Raw genomic sequence first — 19795 nt, forward strand, 5'->3', positions numbered from 1 at the left:
GGTATACCTGAAAGTCACAATCACCTACAAAACGCATGGGGAATTTCCATCTACACTGCTCTCTGTGCAGTCCTCCCCATTTAATGCCTAGCCATAATAATGAGTGAGCCAAAAAGTCTGGGTTCCCTATTTCTGCCCTTGTTACAATGGAAAAATTAACAGTTGAGACCAAAATATAGTCTATTCTGTACATGGGAGATGTGGGTAAAAACCTTTCCTCAGGGTGAAGGACTCTCATTTATCAAGAAGATGTAAATGTTTGCAAAGAAATAGGATACCATTATTCTTACCCATAGCTGGTATTTTTACCGAAGACGACCTGTCAAGGGTTGGGTCCACCACACACCTGAAATCCCCTGCTACCAACAGAGAACCCTGAGCCTGCATTGAAAGATCTTTCATTAGAGTCACAAAGAATGCATGTGAGTAGACATTTGGAGCATATACACTACAGAGAGTAATAACCCGACTAAATAGTTTGCCCACAATAAAAACATATCTCCCCATAGGATCCGTATAAGTAGAGATAAGTTCAAAGGCTACTTGCTTCCCCAAGAGTATTGCCAGTCCCCCTTTTCTGTTTACTGTTGATGAATAGAAAATACTGCCAACCCAATCTCTTTTCAGCTTAGCATGTTCCAAATCATTCGGAAGGGTCTCCTGGAGACGTACAATTTGTGCCTACGAATTGAAGCTAGGAGTTTTGTGCGCTTTACCGGTGAACCAATCCCTGCTACATTCCATGAAAGAATTCTCAAATTATCAGCCATATTTGATCCAACTTCGTAGAGTCTGCCCCGCATGCATCCGACTTCTGTGAAGTTCTATGTTCATGCCCCTCCCCCAGCCTAGGGATGGAACACCGTATTAATATACTGCCCTCTCCCTGTTAAACTAGATTTTAATAATCTACACTGAGAACCTTGCAAGGGCTGTGATCATCTCCCCCCAAAAACTCCTATCCTGCTCCATCTCCCTGTTTTCTTCCCTATAAGACAATATACTATTGATTAGAAAAATACAAAATGAGATATGTTGCACTGGAGGTGGATTCTTGGGCTGAGGTGGGGTTGACGCAACCCGCAGGCATGGGCCTATGGGTCCCCACCATCATCAGGTGGAGTGAACTGAAGCGTCACCTATACCAGCCCACGATCCCCTCGGGTTGAGTCTTTGGGCGCCGGGGCTGGCAGGACTTAGGCAGGCCTCGAGATTGAAAGTCAAAGGCAGGTAGTTCAGCCCAGAGACAGCAGTCAGCAGGTGGCGTAGTTCTATCCTGGACTGGTCCCAGTACAGGAACCCAAGCATCAAGGAACGAGAATTGACTGAAGGTGCTTGAGCAAAGAAAGGCCGAAGTCTTAAGAGTCCACGTCCAGAGGATAGGGACAGAAGCGTCACTGTCAAACTTGAGAGCTGGCGGCAATCGGAAGGTGTAGAGTCTGGACACAAGGAGTTTATAACGTGGTCATCTGTAGCAATGGTCAGGGCACGGAGAAGGCAGGCATGGTCAGGCATAGCAGTAGTCAAGGCATGGAGAAGGCAGACTTGGTCAGGCATAGCAGAGGTCAAGCTTGGAGAAAGCAGGCAAGATCGGACATAGCAGAGGTCGACACCAGCATGTCAGTCAAACTACAGATGAGGCGAACGAGGAAACCGGAACTTGGAGACAATCAGAAACACGGAACAAGGAAGCACAGAGGCAACGAGTACTCAGAACCAAACAGGGAACCGAGGAGGCCTGTTGCAAAGGCAATGCTATGGTGCGAGGCCTGAGCATTTATACGCTGAAGGATCTAATGTCAGCATCCAGGTCTGTGGCCAGGTTTACTGATGAGCACGCGCCTAGGGAGGGGCGCGGCGCTGCTGGCGGCATCTCTCCGCGAACCCTGCAGAGAGGCCCGGCGGATGGAGGCATCCTGGCTGGAAGTCCCAGGAAGTGGAGAAGGGCCGGAGGCATTGGAGGGAGCCTGAGGTTGGCGCCGGTGGCCCACTGCCGCAAGTGACTGGGAGCTGGAGCCTGGGAGTTGCTTAGAAAGGTGAGAGGGCCGCACCGCGGGCGGCAAGCGTACAAAAGAATAAAACATAGTAAATTACTAAAAGCGATGACATAGCCGAAGACTTGCCACTATCCAGCTGAGCAGTAGACATCACTTCTCAGATAGTGAATCTAAGAATTGTTTAGCCTTGTCAGTTGAAACAAATGAACGCCAGGAACCCTTATACTCCGCTCGAAGTCTTGCTGGGTATTGCAATGTAAACCTGATGTGTCTCTTGATCAAATCAGCGCAAACTCCAGAATATTCTCTTCTCTTCTGTGCCACCAATGCCGAGTAATCCTGAAAAATCAGTATCTTGCAATTCTCATACTGCAGCTCAGGCTTTTTCCTGTAGGCTTGAAGGATAGATATTTTATGTGAGAAGTTCAGAAATCATGTGATCACGATTCTTGGCCTTGTGGATCCCGGAGGACGAGCACCCAAGCGATGTGCGCGCTCCACGTGGCAGTGGCCCTGGAGTTTCTGCAGGCCCAGCTCCTCTAGAAGCCAGCCCTGCAATAAGGAGTGCATATCTCGATCTGAGAGGGATTCCGGGAAAACCACAAATCGGAGGTTGTTCCTCCTTGACCTGTTCTCCAGGTCCTCTACCTTGGCTTCTAACATGTGGACCTGCTGCTCCAAGGCCCCCTGTTTCTGCTGCAAGGCCTGCGTGTCTCTTTCCACGCTAGCTATTCTAGTCTGCGGGTCCTCGACCTGCCGCTCGATTTCGTTTAAAGACTCATTTCCCACAGTTATCTGCTGGGAAATAGCTTGGAAGCGAGTGTCCATGGCGAGTACTATGGCCCGGGTCACTTCCTCACCAAAGCGCTGTTGCTTGAACTGCTGTGCTGGCTTGGGCTCTGGGGGATGGGGGGGGCCCGTTGGTCATCTTGGAGTCTGCCGGCTTACCGGAAGGTTTCTTTTCTCGTTGTGGCTTGCCAGACAATTCCCCGCTCCCTTGCAGGAATTCATCAATAAATCATTGAGACGCCACGGGGGAGTGTTTTCGTAGTTCAAGACTGAGTAATAATTGGTAAATTTAACTGTTTCGGAGGGGGAGTACCGGGAGCGAGTCAGGCAAGCGTCCTACTCGCACATCGGATCAAGTGATCTCAGTTTGATCTGGTTTTAATGTGATTATGTATGTTTAAAATGTAAATTACCTAGAACTTTCCCAATTAGGCGATCAATAAAGGCAAATAAATGAAATATAGCCATATCACGCAATATTTACAATATTTTGAATACATTTGGGCATAATTCTTCCCCTATTCCAATGGCCTGCTTTGCATAGCATTTACAAATCCATGCAAAGCAGCTCATGCATAGGTAATCCTATGTAAATAAAATAACTCAGAAATTTGTCAGCAATGCTATTTTATCTGCACCTTTCTGAAATATGCTAATAGATCATGTGTAATCGGCATTTTCTTTCCGATAGACTGTTTATTTAAGAATACAAGTGACAAAACAGATGCAGTCAGTAATAACGACATTGGCACAGAAGAAATGTTAAGGCAACAAGGTCTATTATCCATGGTTCGAATATTTTGTTTAGCAAATGTTCCATAAAGGCATTGACCTGAAATTAGCGGTTTATTCATGCTCATAAATTTGTCTATGGCATTTGCAGGAATACTGTCAGTACTACTTATAGTTTGTTGAGTATAAAGGAGTAGTAAATTGATATGCCTTGGGGTGCACAAAAGGCGATCCTCTTTGTTGTGCCCCTTTGGCATACATTGATTGGTACATGGTGCCTCCGTGATATTTGGCCTCAAATTCTGACGCCCCAATAATGTGTGGTTGGACTACCCCACTGGGAGGAGAGGTACAGTGAGATGGGAAATGCAGTGAGAAACAATCCAAAAAAATGGCACTTCAACACAAGCTTAGTAATGGTATGCAGAGCTTGGGTCCAGCAAGAGGGTGATGGAAGAATGCCTCCGGCATTGTGTTTGGCCTCAGATCCCATAAGAAAAAGGAATTGATAATGCCCTTGTACAGGTCTTTGGTGAGGCTTCACCCTGAGTACTTTGTTCAGTTTTGGAGCCCGTATTTCAAAAAGGATAGAGACCAGATGGAGGCGATCCTGAGAAGGATAACCAAAATGGTGTTGAGTCTGTATCGGAAGAAGTATAAGTAGAGGATGAAGGATCTAAATACGTATACCCTGAAAGAGGAGAGGTGCCAGGAGATATGATGCAGACCTTCAGATATCTGAAAAACTTTAAAGATGCACAAACTTTGAACCTTTTCCATTGGAAAGGAAACTGTAGAACTAGGGGTCACAAAGTGAAACTCCATGGAAGTCGATTCACAACCAACTTCAGGAAATACTTCTTCATGGAGAGGGTGGTGGATGCCTGAAATGCCCTTCCAGAAGAGGTGGTGAGGACGAAAACAGTAAACGAATTTAAAAGGGCATGGGATAAACACTGCAGATCCCTAAAAGCTAGAAGTTGGAAAAGAACAAAAGGCTGCATGAGTTAACCTGCACAGAGTAGCAGTTACTACCCTTATCAGAAGCCATGGGGATATTATAATAAATAAATAAATAAGCCTACAATGAGCAGAACCAGATGGCATAGCTAGTCGATTTTTATTTTCTTATTTATATTTTTATTTTATTTGAAATTTTTTTTATTCTTGTTGCACTGTAATTTCTTGATATAGTTATTAGCCTGTTTTAATGTTTTACCATTGATTTTTATGTATAATATAGTAGTTAATATTTGTCTTTTAAAGATTTTATTTTGTATTAGTGATCTTATGTTTATTATCATGGATATTTGTAAACTGTTGTGGTGGAACCCCTCTAAATGACGGTATATAAAATTTTATAAATAAGTAAAATAAATACTATCCTTAACCAGTTATCCTTGATGTTTTGATGCAACTCAACATTGCTCTTTGCTTTGACTGCAGGGGCAAAAAGGAGAATTGGATTCAGATAGTTGCTTGATTCTGATTGTAAATATTACTATCCTTAACCTAAGACTTTTGGGGTAACCTGCTCAAAGTGGCAGTTACAACCTTTAATAGAAACATTGGGGTCATCTGCATGGAGCAGCAATTACCACTAGAAGAAACTTTTCTGGGCAGACTGGCTGGACCATTTGGTCTTTTTCTGCTGTCATTACTATGTTACTGTTTTACATATGTCCCATGCTTTCTTGAATTCAGATACCGTTTTTTACCTTCACTGGGAGGTAATGAAATATTTCCTAAGATTACTCCTTAGTCCAATCCCTTTCGCTCTCATCTTTTTATTGAAAGTGGCTAGCCTCCTGTGCATGGAAACCTTTGAGATATTTAATTGTCTCTCTCCCCTATCTTGCCTTTCCTTCTGGGTGTGCACTTTAGATCTTTCAGTCTATCTCCATATGCTTTAGAACACTGATCATTAGTAGCCACCCTCTGGACTGACTCCAACCGGTTTACATCATTTTGAAAATGCAGTCTCCAGAATAGATTAGCTTCTGCCATTTTGCCTTGCACTAATAACATCAAGCTCAACTGACTATAGTTTCCTGGATCACCCCAGAGCTCCAATCCTCAGATACAGCTAAATTGCATGAGAAGTTAGAGATTATTAGTAATAACTTAAAAATAACATTGTAAACTTATTTCAAAACTCTGGATTGGGATACCATCAAGTCCTGATGGTATACATATGGCATATGCTTTATTTTTAGGATCTTCTACATCTAACCTTATTCTGTTACTTACCATCCACAGACAAAGGATGATGCCACCTCTGTGTTTAATGAAAATAACCTGAGAACAGTTGTGTTGGAGTTCTTCTTAGCAAGCATTGAAACTACCTCTACATCTCTGCTCTGGGGACTATTGTACATGGTGGAATATCCTGATGTTCAAGGTGAGAGGAGGAAGGGGAACCAGAAATTCTAGGACATTAATGACTGGCAGGATATACCAAATAGAAAGGGCTCCATGTTATAGAACTGAGGTCTGGATCTGTGGTACATGTGGGTACTAATGTCATAGGAAAATACAGGAGGGAGTTTCAGAAAGCTAACTTTAGGATCTTAGGTAGGAAACTGAAATTTCAAACCTGCAGGGTTTCATTCTCTGAAAAGCTCCCCCTTCCATGCACACGAACCAAGGCAGGCTGAACTCCAGAGCCACAATGCTTGGATGAGATGGTGCAGAGAAGTGGATTTTAGATTTGTTAGGAACTGGGGAGCATTCTGGGAAGAGGGAGTCTATTCTGGTGGAATGGGCTTTACTGTAACCAGAATGGAACCAGGGTGCTGGCATTAACTTTTGAAAAGGAGACAGAGCAGCTTTTAAACTAGATGATGGGGGAAAGCCAATAGTCACTCAGAAACACATGGTTCAGAATGGTCGCCGCATCTCAAAAAAGATATAATTGCGATGGAGAAGGTACAGAGAAGGGCAACCAAAATGATAAGGGGAATGGAACAGCTCCCCTATGAGGAAAGGCTGAAGAGGTTAGGGCTGTTCAGCTTGGAGAAGAGACGGCTGAGGGGGGGATATGATAGAGGTCTTTAAGATCATGAGAGGTCTAGAACGGGTAAATGTGAATCAGTTATTTACACTTTCGAATATTAGAAGGACTAGGGGGCACTCCATGAAGTTAGCATGTGGCACATTTAAAACTAATCGGAGAAATTCTTTTTCACTCAACGCACAATTAAGCTCTGGAATTTGTTGCCAGAGGATGTGGTTAGTGCAGTTAGTGTAGCTGTGTTTAAAAAAGGATTGGATAAGTTCTTGGAGGAGAAGTCCATTAATGGCTATTAATCAATTTTACTTAGGGAATAGCCACTGCTATTAATTGCATCAGTAGCATGGGATCTTCTTAGTGTTTGGGTAATTGCCAGGTTCTTATGGCCTGGATTGGCCACTGTTGGAAACAGGATGCTGGGCTTGATGGACCCTTGGTCTGACCCAGCATGGCAATTTCTTATGTTCTTATAAATCTTTGAAGGATACTAACTAAACAGGTATATTAGGATATCCCGATAGAGAGATTGCAATAATTGCTAAAATAGCCCTAGTGCTTTTAAGTAAAGAGCAGACAAAGCAGAACGATTCTAAATTACACCTGATAAGCAGGTTGGTAATACTTTTTAGACTTCTAGTATTTGTAAGATGGGAGAGTTAGTGCATAGCACTAGATGAAGAGGTAGGTATAATTGGCATCTCAGAGACCTGGTGGAAGGAGGTTAAATAATGGGACACTGTGATAGCAGGGTACAAATTATATAGTAATGATAGGATGGATCAAATTGGTGGAGGGGTGGCACTATATGTCAGAGAGGGCATTGAGTCAGACAGGGTGAAAGTTCTGCAGGAAACAAAATGAATGTTTATGGATAGAAATTTCAGGTGAGAAGTTGAATAGAATAACAGTGGGGGTGTACTGCTGTCCACCTGGTCAGAATGAACAAAGAGACGACGAAATGTTAACAGCATAGTAATGGTTGATTTCAATTACCCCAGAATTAACTGAGTAAATATCACATAAGAGCATGCTAAGGAAGTAAGGTTTCTAGATGAAATTAATGACTGCTTCATGGATTAGCTGGTACAAGGACTGACAAGCGGGGCTAGGGAGGGAGGTTTTTTTAGACCTAATATTTGGTGAAAGAGGTAATGGTATTAGGGCCACATGGCAATAGGGAGGACACTAAGGAAATCTATTGTGATAGTGTTTAGTTTCAACAATTTTTTATTTGCAAAAGTGACATCATCATCCCGTGGGACTTGGAATCTGAGTCCTACGTGTGGAAAATCAGCACAAATATTGTTTTCTTTAGCAATGAGTGTATAACCATGTGCCAGACCAGTGAAAACCAGCAATTGAGAAAATAAACTGCCTCCCACCCGAAATTGAAACCCATGGACCAGTGTCTGTATTTTTGAGTAGTGCCAACGCAGTTGCTCGCTGCAGTCAATCATTCAGAATTAAACTCCTGACTCGAGGTGACAGAGATTGTTTGTAGCTATTCCATGATAACAAAAATTTCCGTCTCAGTTGCGGAGAACTCGGGATACCATTTTATCCATTTGCATCATGTGATGAAAAGTATTCCGCCACTGCCAGAAGGAAGGGGAGGCCACAGTGTCGAATTAGCTGCCTTCCAACCATTCTCGCCTTTTTGATTAAGAGACTGTGTCCTTGACCCCTAACTGGTGTAGTGGAAAAAACAGTCAAATAAAAGCAGTTTGGGGGAGAGAGAAAGTGGAACATTCATTATTTCAGCTAAATAATCAACAACTCTGCTCCAAAATCACACAGGACATGCCCAGAACAAATCAGAAAGGGACCCCACGGCAGAATGACATTTCACTCATCGTGCAGAGTCTGAAATTTTGGACATGTACCGGACCTGCGGGGAAACATAGGCCTGACTTAATTGTTTCTATTGCATCTCCCTGAAATACACATTAATTGAGGTATTTGAGATCTGACCAAACCCAGCTCGAATAATCGCAGGGGTCAGTGTGAATACCCTTCCTTTATTCCAATGTTCCGCTATAATCGAGCAGGCACCCCCAACCGCCCCAATCCCTTGTTGCAGTGAGGGCGGAAGTTCAGTCGTGGGGGCCTGCAGTACGTAACAAATGTAACTGGGCCACCAGTGTCTTTTCTGCTCGAATAAAGGCTTCCTTTAAGTTGTTGAAAGCTACCACTGCCTCAGGATTCCAGTTCTGGGTATCTGCTCCTTTCTGCATGAGCACGATGAGTGGGGCTGCGAGTGAGGAATAATGATGAAATGGTGGTAATAATTTGCAAAACCGAGGAATCGCTGAAGGGCTCAGAGGCCAGATGGCTGGGGCCATTGATGGATACTTTGAAGCTTGTGAGGATCCATAGTAAAGCCATGCTTAGAGACGATGAATCCCAGAAAAGGAAGGCTCTCCCACTGGAATAGGCACGTATCTAACTAGGCATATAGCTGGTTTTCTCACATGCGTTGGAGCACCTGGCGGACATCTTGATGATGAATGATTAAATCCTTAGAAAAAATAAGGATGTCGTCCAGATAAATGATGAACTTGGAGTATAAAAAGTCATGGAAGATCTCATTCATCATTCATTGAAAGACTGCTGGGGCATTGCAGAAGCCAAAGGGCATTACAAGATACTCGAAATGCCCATCCCTGGTGTTAAAAGCGGCCTTCCAAACATCGTCTGGGTATATACAGACCAGGTTGTAGGCCCCTCAAAGATCAAGTTTCGGAGAGATGACTGCTCCCTGCAGACAGTCAAACAACTCGTTAATCAGAGATAGCGGGTACTTATTCTTCCAGGTGATAGCACTGAGCCCACTGTTCTTCTTGGTGACAAAAAAGAACCCTGCACCAGTGGGCGAGGAAGAATGCCAAATGAACCCCTTGGCTAAGTTTTCTTTAATGTATTCTGTCATGGCCTTTGTTTCTGGCAGAGAGAGAGAGGGTACACTCTACCCTGAGGAGGGGTAGTGCCTGGAAGGAGTTCTGTAGAACAGTCGAATTGCCGATGAGGCGGGAGAATATCTGCATTACTCTTTAAAAAAAAAAAGTCGGCGAAGTCCACATAGGGTGGCAGAATTCCCAACATGGAGACGGCCAAAGAAAGTGGAGTCTGAGATTTTAGTGGTTTCATGCAGATCTGGTGACAAAGCGGGCTCCATTCCGAAAGTTGAAGTGACTTCAGTCAAATTTTGAGAATGGTGCTGTAACCATGGAATGCCCAGGATCACTGGGTGCAAAGACTGTCAAGAACAAAGAACTTGATCTTTTCTTCATGGTACGCGTCAATCTGCATGGAGACCAGAGCAGTGACGTGAGTGATCCTGCCTGGCAAGGGGTCCCCATGGATGGAGGCAAGGAGTAGAGGTGACTTGTTGGGCTTGGTTGAAATACATAGATGGCTTTCAAGATCTTTAAGCTGGAAAGTTTTCCCCCCAGCTCTAGAGTCCACCAGAGCCAAGACTAGGAACAAACAGGTATTCCAGATCAGGATTGTCAGCAGAGTCAACTGGGGAGCCGAAGTGATGGGACCCAAGGTCAGGTCCCTAAGTGTGATATATGATGCTCTGCTGTACTGCAATAGACAGAGGCTTGCTTGGCATCTTCTCAAACACTCTTCTGGAGACAGCAGTCCTTGACGCAACTGCATGGGTTCGTCGGTCTTCATGGCAGAAGTCTTTCTGGAAGCTGGTCCTGCAGTAGTGGAGGGAGAATGAGTTTGTTCACAGACAGGACGATCAACGGTACGAAGCTCCCATGCTCATCGCTGGAGGTGGTGGTGAATGCAGTCCACGAGGTTGATAAATTCCTCCAAGGAATCAGGAAGCTCCTGGGCTGTGAGCTCATCCTTGATCCGGGATGAGAGCCTGTCTAAGAAGATAGAACGTAAGCAGTCCTCTTGCCACCCTAATTTTGTAGGAAGAGTTCAGAATTCAATGGTGTAATCACTGAGCATGCGCTGAACCTGCCGGAGACGCAGGAGGTCTGAGCTTGCGGCGGCTTGTCTCCTAGGGTCATCAAAGGTCCTTTTGAAGGTGGCTACAAAATGAACAAGGTTCTGTAGAAGAGTGTTCACTCGTTCCCAGAGTGTCGAGGCCCACGCCAGAGCCTTCCCTTCCAGGCATGAGAGAATAAAGGTTACCTTGGATGCTTCATCTGGGAAGGTGGTGGGCAACAGTGAGAAATGCATATAGCATTGATTGATGAACCCCCAGCACAGTTTTGGGTCTCCGCTGTAACATGGAGGAGCCAGCAAGGGTACAGAAGGCTGCAAGAGGGCAGTCTGAGGAGTCAGGCTGGTCCCAGCCAATGCTGGCGTAACAGAAGTAGAAACAGAGTCCAATCAGGCATTCAAGCATTTGATGGTGGCTTCCAGGGCTTCTAAGAACATCTGTTGCTCCTGGATTTTAAGCACCAGGCCTGGGATGGCTTGAAGAGTGGAGGCCTCTGCCGAGTCCATGTCCTTGGCAACCTGTTGCGCCTGTTGAAGGAGTGGATCCTGTGGCCGAGGGAGGAGTTAACGCTGCCTGAGGAGACCCTCTCAGGCCCTTCCCGTCGGTAGGTGAGGCCAGACGGGAAGCAGAGGCTGGTTGGAGCTTCTCCAATACCAGCCTGTGTTCCTTGGGTACCAGAACTGGCTGGTCTTAGGTGGGCCTCTGCATGAATGATCCCGGGGAAGATGGCACAGTGATGATACAGGCTGGGTCCAGGCAGACGGTTGGGACAGGCGGCGAACCTTGTAGTCTGGGTTCTAGCCAGTGGTCAGGGCAGGCAGCAATACTCGTAGTCAAAGTCCAAGCCAGAGGTCAGGAGTCAGGAAGTCCATCCAAGGAAGGGAAGCTGGAGGACAGGAGCAGGACAGGAGAAGGTGAAGGAGAGTAGGGGAGCCGGGAGCAGGAACGCAGGAAACAGGAATGCAGCTCCAGACGAGTGAAGGGACTTGTTGCCAAGGCAAGCTCTGAGAGTCAGAGCTTGCCTTATATAGGAGGAGCTGGAACATCATCAGAAGGGGCTGTGGGAGGATTTCCTGCCATGGGCCCTTTAAATTTGAAGAGATGCCGCGCGCGCGTACCTAGGGGGGGGTGCACGGCCCGCGGTGGCGGTGTTCCAGGGGAAGCTGCGTGCAACATGTCTCAGCGGAGGAGGCTACTCGGCCCCGCTGGGTCTGAGGCAGCAGCGGGAGAGCTATAATGACGGCTGAGGGGTGTGTGGTCGGAACCAGTTGGGCGCCGTGACCAGGGCACCCGGGGCTGCTAGGCCCAGCCAGCGTCGGAAGGTTTGGGTGGCCCACCGCGGTGTCCTGCGGTTGGTGACTGCAACAAACTCTTCCTCCAAACTGTGATGCCAGGGACAGTACAGCTTCGGACTGTTCTGACCTTTTTGTTGAAAGTGGTCTCAGAATTTCACTCGAATCAATCTATTTCCCTGCCATGAGGAATATCGTCTCTTGCGGGCATTGGTTGTCAAACGGCATCTGATGCAGTACTTCGAGGTTACTAGATTTTTGGCTATTTGTGCTCCATGGTGGAGGTAAACAAGGTAAGCCAGCTATGCAGGCAACGATTGCCCACTGGATTAAGGAGGTTATCACAGCCACGAATGCGGATGCCAAGTTGCCTTTGCCTAAACAGGTTTATTTATTTAAAACTTTTTATATACCGTTATAGCAAATGAATTTGAACAAAATGGTTTACAATTAATTCAAAATATCAAAATAACTAAAAAGAAACTAAAAAACTTAAGATAGTAGTTATGTGAAATAAATAAGATAGTCTGAATAAAAATACATTGGTAACCAATCAATATTAATATAAAACAAAATCTTTTTTGTATTTTGGTTAATATTTACTTTTACTAAAAAAAACAGAGCAGAAGGAAAATAAAATAGTTAAATCAACTAAAGAAGAATAGTAGGAGAAAAATATCTTGCCTCTTATTCTATAGCTTTGAATGCTTCTTTAAACAAATGTATTTTTAGTGATTTTTTTTTTTTTTAAATCTTTACTATTGGAGATTTGATGTAGTGAATTTGGTAGTGCATTCCAAAGTATAGGTCCCACAACTGAAAAGGCCCTTTCTCGGGTTACATTCAGTCTTGCTAGCCTTGGCGATGGCACATCTAGGTTAAGACGCATTCCACCAGGGCTCGGGCAGCTTTGCTTGGTGTCTCCGTCCAGATTTGCAGGGCAGTTATGTGGTCTTCCTTACATACCTTTCCCAGGCATTATCGCCTGGATGTGCAGGCCAGGGAGGATGCAGCCTTTCCTCGTGCGGTACTGTTTGACTGTGGGCAACCTCCCACCCTGTTCGGGAGTAGCTTTGGTACATCCTACTGGTCGTGGATTAGCCTGTCTGAATGCAAAGGAAGTCAGGCTAATCCACTTTCCCGCCCTTGGCTGCCTCCTTGTTTCAGTTTGTCTTCTTAGGTGACTATGGCTCCCTCGATGTCCGGTAAGTAACAGAACCAGTCCCTAAGATAGTGCCATTGTATTCTTATCTGAGCTCGGTGTTTCCTATTGGTTGGGCACATGAGTGGTTGTCTGTTCATGATTATGTTCAAGCATTATCAATTTGTCCACAGTTGGCTTTTGAGAGAATACAGGCAGTCTGATGTCGGTGCAGGGCTATATATACCATGACATAAGCTTTACTCTGTCTCCATCTGCTGGTAGAGGTGCATAACCCATTGGTAGTAGATTAGCTAGTCTTCCTTCAAGGAAAGGAAATGATCAGGTAAGTAGTAATTTCACCACTTTTTTGGGGGAGTGTAAATAAGCACATTGACAAAGGTGAGTCAATTGATTTAGTGCATCTGGATTTCCAGAAAGCATTTGACAAAGTCCCTCATGAGAGACTACTTAGGAAATTAAAATGTCATGGGATAGTGGGCAGTGACCTGTTGTGGATTGCCAACTGGTTAAAAGATAGAAAGCAGAGGGTAAATCTAAATAGTAAATTTTCTCAATTTTTGAAGGATGGTTTTTTTTGGCTAAAATAGTCTTTCACCTCATCTTTTAACCATGCTGGTAATCGTTTTGCCTTCCTCCCACCTTTCTTAATGCATGGAATACATTTGGACTGAGCTTATAAGATTGTTTAAAACTACAATGTCCATGCCTGTTGTACATTTTTAACCTTTGCAGCTGCACCTTTCAGATTTTTTCTATTTTCCTCATTTTATCAAAGTTTCCCTTTTTAAAATTGTGTTAGGGCTGCAGATTTACTTATTGTCCCCCTTCCAGTTATTAGTTTAAATTTGATCATGTTATGATCACTATTGCCAAGGGCCCCACCACCATTACCTCTCTCACCAAATCCTGCGTTCCACTAAGAATTAAATCTAAAATAGCTACTTCTCTCATTGGTTCCTGAACCAATTGCTCCATGAAGCAGTCATTTATTACATCCAGGAACTTTATGTCTCTAGCAAGTCCTGATGTAATATTTCCCCAGTCAATATTGGGGTAATTGAAATCTCCCATTATTATTGCACTGCCAAATTGGTTTGCTTCCCTGATTTCTCTTAGCATTTCATCATCTGTCTGACCATTTTGTCCAGGTGGTCGGTAGTATACTCCTATCACTATACTCTTACCCAACACACATGGGATTTCTACCCATGTAGATTCTACTGAGCATTTAGTCTCTTGCATGATCTTTATCCTGTAGGACTCTATACCCTCCCGGACATAAAGTGCCACACCCCCACCAAGTTGATCCTCCCTATCATTGTGATACAGTTTGTACCCTGATATAGCACTGTCCCATTGGTTATCCTCCTTCCACCAAGTCTCTGAGATGCCAATTATGTCAATCTCATCATAAGAACATAAGAAATTGCCATGCTAGGTCAGATCAAGGGTCCATCAAGCCCATTCACTGCTATACAATCTAACTCTCCCATCTTACTTCTTAGACTTCTAGCACTGGCATACAAACATTTCAAGGTGTGTTTTTTGTTTGTATTAACAAACTGCTTTTCAGTTGATTAGGATAATTTGGAATTTTTTAGCTCAGGTGATTCTTTACATATAGGCATGTGGGCTACTTTTGTATTTAATGGAACCTCTCTGTTGGGATGGCCTAAATCTCCTTTTTCATTAGTATCCTTCAAAGATTCATTCCTCTGGACCATGCACTGCTGAGTGACTGTCGGCTTTCCCCCTTGTTCTAGTTTAAAAGTTGCTTTATCTCCTTTTTGAAAGTTAGCTCTAGCAGCCTGGTTCCATTTTGGTTAAGGAGGAGCCTGTCCTTTCAGAAAAGTCTCCCCCCCTTCCCCAAAAGGTTCCCCAGTTCCTAACAAAACTGAATCCCTCTTCCTTGCACCATTGTCTCATCCACGCATTGAGACTCCGGAGCTCTGCCTGCCTCTGGTGATCTGCACGTGGAACAGGGAGCATTTCAGAGAATGCCACCCTGGAGGTTCTGGATTTCAGCTTCCTACCTAACAGCCTAAATTTGGCTTCCAGAACCTCCCTCCCACATTTTCCTGTCGTTGGTGCCCACACAGCCGGCTCCTCCCCATCACCATCTATAATTCTATATAGGTGATATGTGAGGTCTGCCACCTTCGCACCAGGCAGGCAAGTTACCCGCGGTCGTCATGTCCACCAGCCACCCAGCTATCTACATTCCTAATAATCGAATCATCAACTATGATGGCAGACCTAACTCTTCCCCCTGGAAGACTTGTCCTCAGTGCAAGAGGACAACAATTCACCTGGAGAGCAGGTCCTTGCTACAGGATCACTTCCTGCTACACCAGGGTGATGTTCTCCAACTGGGAGACCTTTCTGATCCAAGGCAGCACCAGGGCTGCCAGACTGGATTTGGGACTTGGCTACTGGGTCCCTGAAGGTCTCTTCAATGTACCTCTGGGATGACATAATGCAGGACATACTGCCTTATGGGGTAGTGGACATATTGTAGACCAGATAATTTCTATGGGGTTTCTTCCAGTCCACTCTGCAGTAAACAGTGTTCTGTAATTTAAAGTCCCTTTATTTCTAAATGAGCTTTCTTCACAACTTAGTGGGTGTCCATGTCTTCTGTCCATGTTTCCCGGTGCGCACAAATGTACACCCGATTTTATAACATGCGCGTGCTGCCGCGCGTATGTTATAAAATCCAGGGTCGGCGCACACAAGGGGGTGCACCTTGCACGTGCCAAGCCCTAGGGGAGAGGCCCGATGGCTTTCCCCGTTCCCTCCAAGGCCGCTCTGAGGAAACCTTTTTTTTTTGGCCTCCCCTCCACCTTGTTTTGTTGAGTTACACCTGCCTCTGGATGCTGTCCTGGAACCCTCAGAAATAATCTGCCTCTGGCAGGCGTAACTTGTGCGCGCCGGCTGGTTCCCAGCGCACCAGGCCCCGCCCCCGACCATGGCCCCGCCCCGGACTGCCCCCTTTTTGCAAGCCTCGGGACATACGCACATCCCGGGGCTTGCGCACACCGCCGAACCTATGCAAAATAGGCTCAGTGCGCGCAGGGATTATTTTTTTTAAGGGTTACACACGTAACTAAATGATAGCTTTCCATCCCTGATACCAAGCTGTTTTCTTGTCCTCAGAGAAAGTGCAGAAGGAGCTGGATGCTGTCCTGGAACCCTCAGAAATAATCTGCTATGAGGACCGGAAGAGGCTGCCCTACACCAACGCCGTCATTCATGAGGTCCAGCGCTACGCCAGTATTGTTCCAGGAGGAGTGGGCCGCCAGAGTCTGAAAGACACGAGCTTCCAAGGGTTCTTCATTCCAAAGGTGAAGAGTGTATCAGCTTCTGTAAATCATAACTTAAAAAAAAATGTAATAGCATTCTTAGTCAGTTACTCTACCGTAGTAGTCTGTTGTAGGTCTTCCTAAAACTTATCTTAGAGCTCTTCAGATCATTCAGAATTTGGCAGTAAGGCTTTTGATGAATGTTAAACAGAGTAACCAAAACACTCCTACAATGTTGGCCCTAATTTGGCTGCACATGGAAGTTTGTGCTAAATTTAAATTTCTTTTTATCCACAAATTGTTTTATGCTGAATGAAGCTGCTATGTAGCGGCAGCTGAATATTCCGTTATTGGACTAGCTGGATAAGTAGTGGGCAGGTAGTGAGTTGATCAGCGCTACTTAGCCCGAGAAGTTATCTGGTCAGATAGTGATATTCAGCCCTAAGTGGATAACATAAGTTAGAACTCCTATAGCAGGTCTAAACTTAGATGGATAACATCTAAGCAGCACTTCTACAGGGATATTCAGCAGCATAGCCAGATAGGTCTATCCCATCAAAGACAGGCGGAAATGTCTATCCCACAATTTTTGCTCAGTCATAAGCTACAAATTTATCAACAATTCCTTCCTTCTGCATGTTTCCACTTCAGTTGAGCCTTTTCATGTTTCGTCCCTATTTTATGGATTAGACTTCCAATTAAAGTCCATGAAGAAAGAGATTTAAAAGTTTTTAGGAAGAAAGTTTTAATTAAAACCTAAGGGGCAGATTTTAAAAGCCCTGCTCGCGCGCCGGCACGCCTATTTTCCATAGGCCCACCGGCGCGCGCAGAGCCCCGGGACTCGCGTAAGTCCCGGGGTTTTTCGAGGGGGCGTGTCGGGGGCGGGGCGGGGCCGATCGGCGCGGCGTTTTGGGGCGAGACGAGGCGTTTCGGGGGCGGGCCCGGGGGCGTGGTTTCAGGCTGGGACGGTCCGGGGGCATGGCCACGCCCTCCGGAACCGCCCCTGGATTGCGTCTACGCGCGCCAGCAGCCCGCTGGCGTGCGTGGATTTACGTCTCCCTCCAGGAGGCGTAAATCCAGGGATAAAGGTAGGGGGGGGTTAGATAGGGCCGGGGGGGTGGGTTAGGTAGAGGAAGGGAGGGGAAGGTGAGGAGAGGGTGAAAGGGAGTTCCCTCCGAGGCCGCTCCGATTTCGGAGTGGCCTCGGAGGGAACGGAGACAGGCTGCGCGGCTTGGCGCGCGCCGGCTGCCCAAAATCGGCAGCCTTGCGCGCGCCGATCCAGGATTTTAGCAGATACGCGCGGCTACGCGCGTATCTACTAAAATCCAGCGTACTTTTGTTTGCGCCTGGTGCGCCAACAAAAGTACGCGCTCGCGCTGTTTTATAAAATCTACCCCACAGTTTTTTTAAATTAAAAATTACCTAAGTTTATTGCTCCTTTTGCCTTTTTCCTTGTTTATTCCCCCCCCCCCTCGTTGTGGCTCCCCCGTCCCTGTTCTCTGTATTTCTCTTAGTTCGATGTAAACCGATATGATGTACCCACGAATGTCGGTATAAAAAAGCTGTTAAATAAATAATCTGTACTGGACTTTATTGTAGGAAGTTGTGGAATATAAATTTGTACAAATAAACTCTATTGGGGAAGGCCCAATGCAAGACTGAAATTTACTCAAAGTAGGAAGACTTAAGAGTTCAGCTACAAAAGCTAGCCCTGTTTACAGAAATCGGAGTAGGGAAACTAAATGCCTTAGGGAAAGTGGCCTCTAAATCACTGGGTCTGTTCTTCTCCCTGAGACCTAATGTCTTTAGAAACACTGGCTCAATTTCATTTAAATTTGAACAACAAATAGAATGACAATGGGTCCCGGCTTACACTTGTCATGCCCAAGGAAAAAGGTGTCATGAAGCGCAGTTCACAAGGCCTTCCCGCGAGCTGTCTCACTCACCGTCAATGCCGCCAGACTTGAGCTCTTGCCTGAACCTGCCCACGATTGCTTGCCGCCTGGATCTGACCACTCTTGCTAGCTGCCTGCCTCAACTTTGGCCTGTTCCTGACTACATTCATCTACTGCCTGCCCTGACCTCAGTTATCTTCATTGACCTAGGGACTGTGAGCTGCCAGAACCCAAGGGCTCAACCTGCAGGGGAGGCACCTAATAAAGATGAAGCTTCAGATTAGTTCTACAGGGCGCATCCACCCGCTGCTAGCTAAGGTCTTGTGGGTTTGCCCTAGAGGTTGTATCAATTATGCTGCAGCAGAAAGGACTCACTCAACCGTTACCTTTCACAGTTTGTTGAGGCCATGAGCTCATCTCAAGCCTCCGCCATCTCTGGAGTAGCCTTTCAGTTGAAGCAGAAGCAAGATCAGATGCAGGATCTGACAAAACTCATGAAAGACTTGGCTTCTTGGTCTGAGACTTCCATGATCCCAGCATCCATTCTGGCCCCTCTTATCGATCCACTTCCACCATGCTGCATCTGCCGCCTTCACCCTGGTATCGGGGTGGGGGGGACTCCAAGAAGTGTTGAGGCTCCCTAAATCAATGCAGGAATCAGTTCAAATTGCAAGTGCCTCTCTTCCCCTCAACCCCTTTCTACTGGAAGGGACCACCCTAGCCTGGGCCTCCCCTTTCTGGGATTGTGATGATACTTTACTGAGGAACTTGGGCAATTTCCTGAGGGAGGTTTGGCTGATATTTGATGAGCTCGAACAGACACCCTCCATGGGCTGCTGTACTTCTTCAGATCTGACAAGGCTCCAGGGCTGTAGATGAATATGCCGTTTACTATTTTATTTATTTATTTTATTTAAAGTTTCTTTTATACCGATGACCGTTTACACATCGCATCGGTTTACAGTTAAAAGGAACAAATGGGCAGAACCCTTACATATAACATTGAAAAAACAGGTTAACTTTTGGGCAGGGCCCTTACATGTAACTGAGAACAAGGTGGTTAAAAGTGGGATAGGGTATAGAGCTGACTATGCCGCGAGCGTCCGTGATATCAATAAATAGATACAGCAAAATCAGTAAAATCACAACTATTTACAAAAGCTAATTACATAATTAGCCGAGTCAAAGTACAAAATCGATGGGCATGAGACATATTCCGAGAAATAGATTCCAAGTCATGTAGCAAATTCTTAGTTACTCAATTTTTAGTTAAACAGTGGGGGTTTATGTAATGGCAGGTGATGTGTGGTAAGCTTGCTGGAAGAGCCATGTTTTCAGTTTTTTCTTGAAAGTGGGTGTGTATGTTTCCAGGCGTATATCGGGAGGCAGGGAGTTCCATATGGAGGGGCCAGCGAGAGAGAAAGCTCTGCTTATGGTAGATGATAATTTGAAAGATTTGATGGGTTGGGCACGTAGGGTTCCTTGGAGGGCTGTACGTGTGGGTCTATTCGAGGTACGGGGGAGGAGTGGGGGGTTAATCCAATTGAGGTTAGAGTTCAACAGACTTTTGTGGATGATGGAAAGGGCTTTATAGAGAATTCGGGAGTGTATAGGGAGCCAATGAAGTTCGATAAGTGTGGGGG

At 45.5% G+C, this 19795-nt stretch overlaps 1 protein-coding gene across 3 annotated transcripts in view; it reads left to right on the plus strand.

Moving 5' to 3' along the window:
* The window catches only part of LOC115099356 (cytochrome P450 2J5-like), a 61879-nt gene that overhangs the window by 24668 nt on the left and 17416 nt on the right, over window positions 1-19795 (plus strand). For all 3 annotated transcript variants that reach the window (XM_029616945.1, XM_029616946.1, XM_029616947.1), the window contains 2 exons: window positions 5778-5919; window positions 16112-16299. In XM_029616945.1, coding sequence (XP_029472805.1) covers window positions 5778-5919; window positions 16112-16299 — 330 coding nt within the window. The remainder of the gene's footprint in view (window positions 1-5777; window positions 5920-16111; window positions 16300-19795) is intronic.

Source organism: Rhinatrema bivittatum, chromosome 9 (genome assembly GCF_901001135.1).
Source record: "Rhinatrema bivittatum chromosome 9, aRhiBiv1.1, whole genome shotgun sequence".
Lineage (NCBI taxonomy): Eukaryota > Metazoa > Chordata > Amphibia > Gymnophiona > Rhinatrematidae > Rhinatrema > Rhinatrema bivittatum.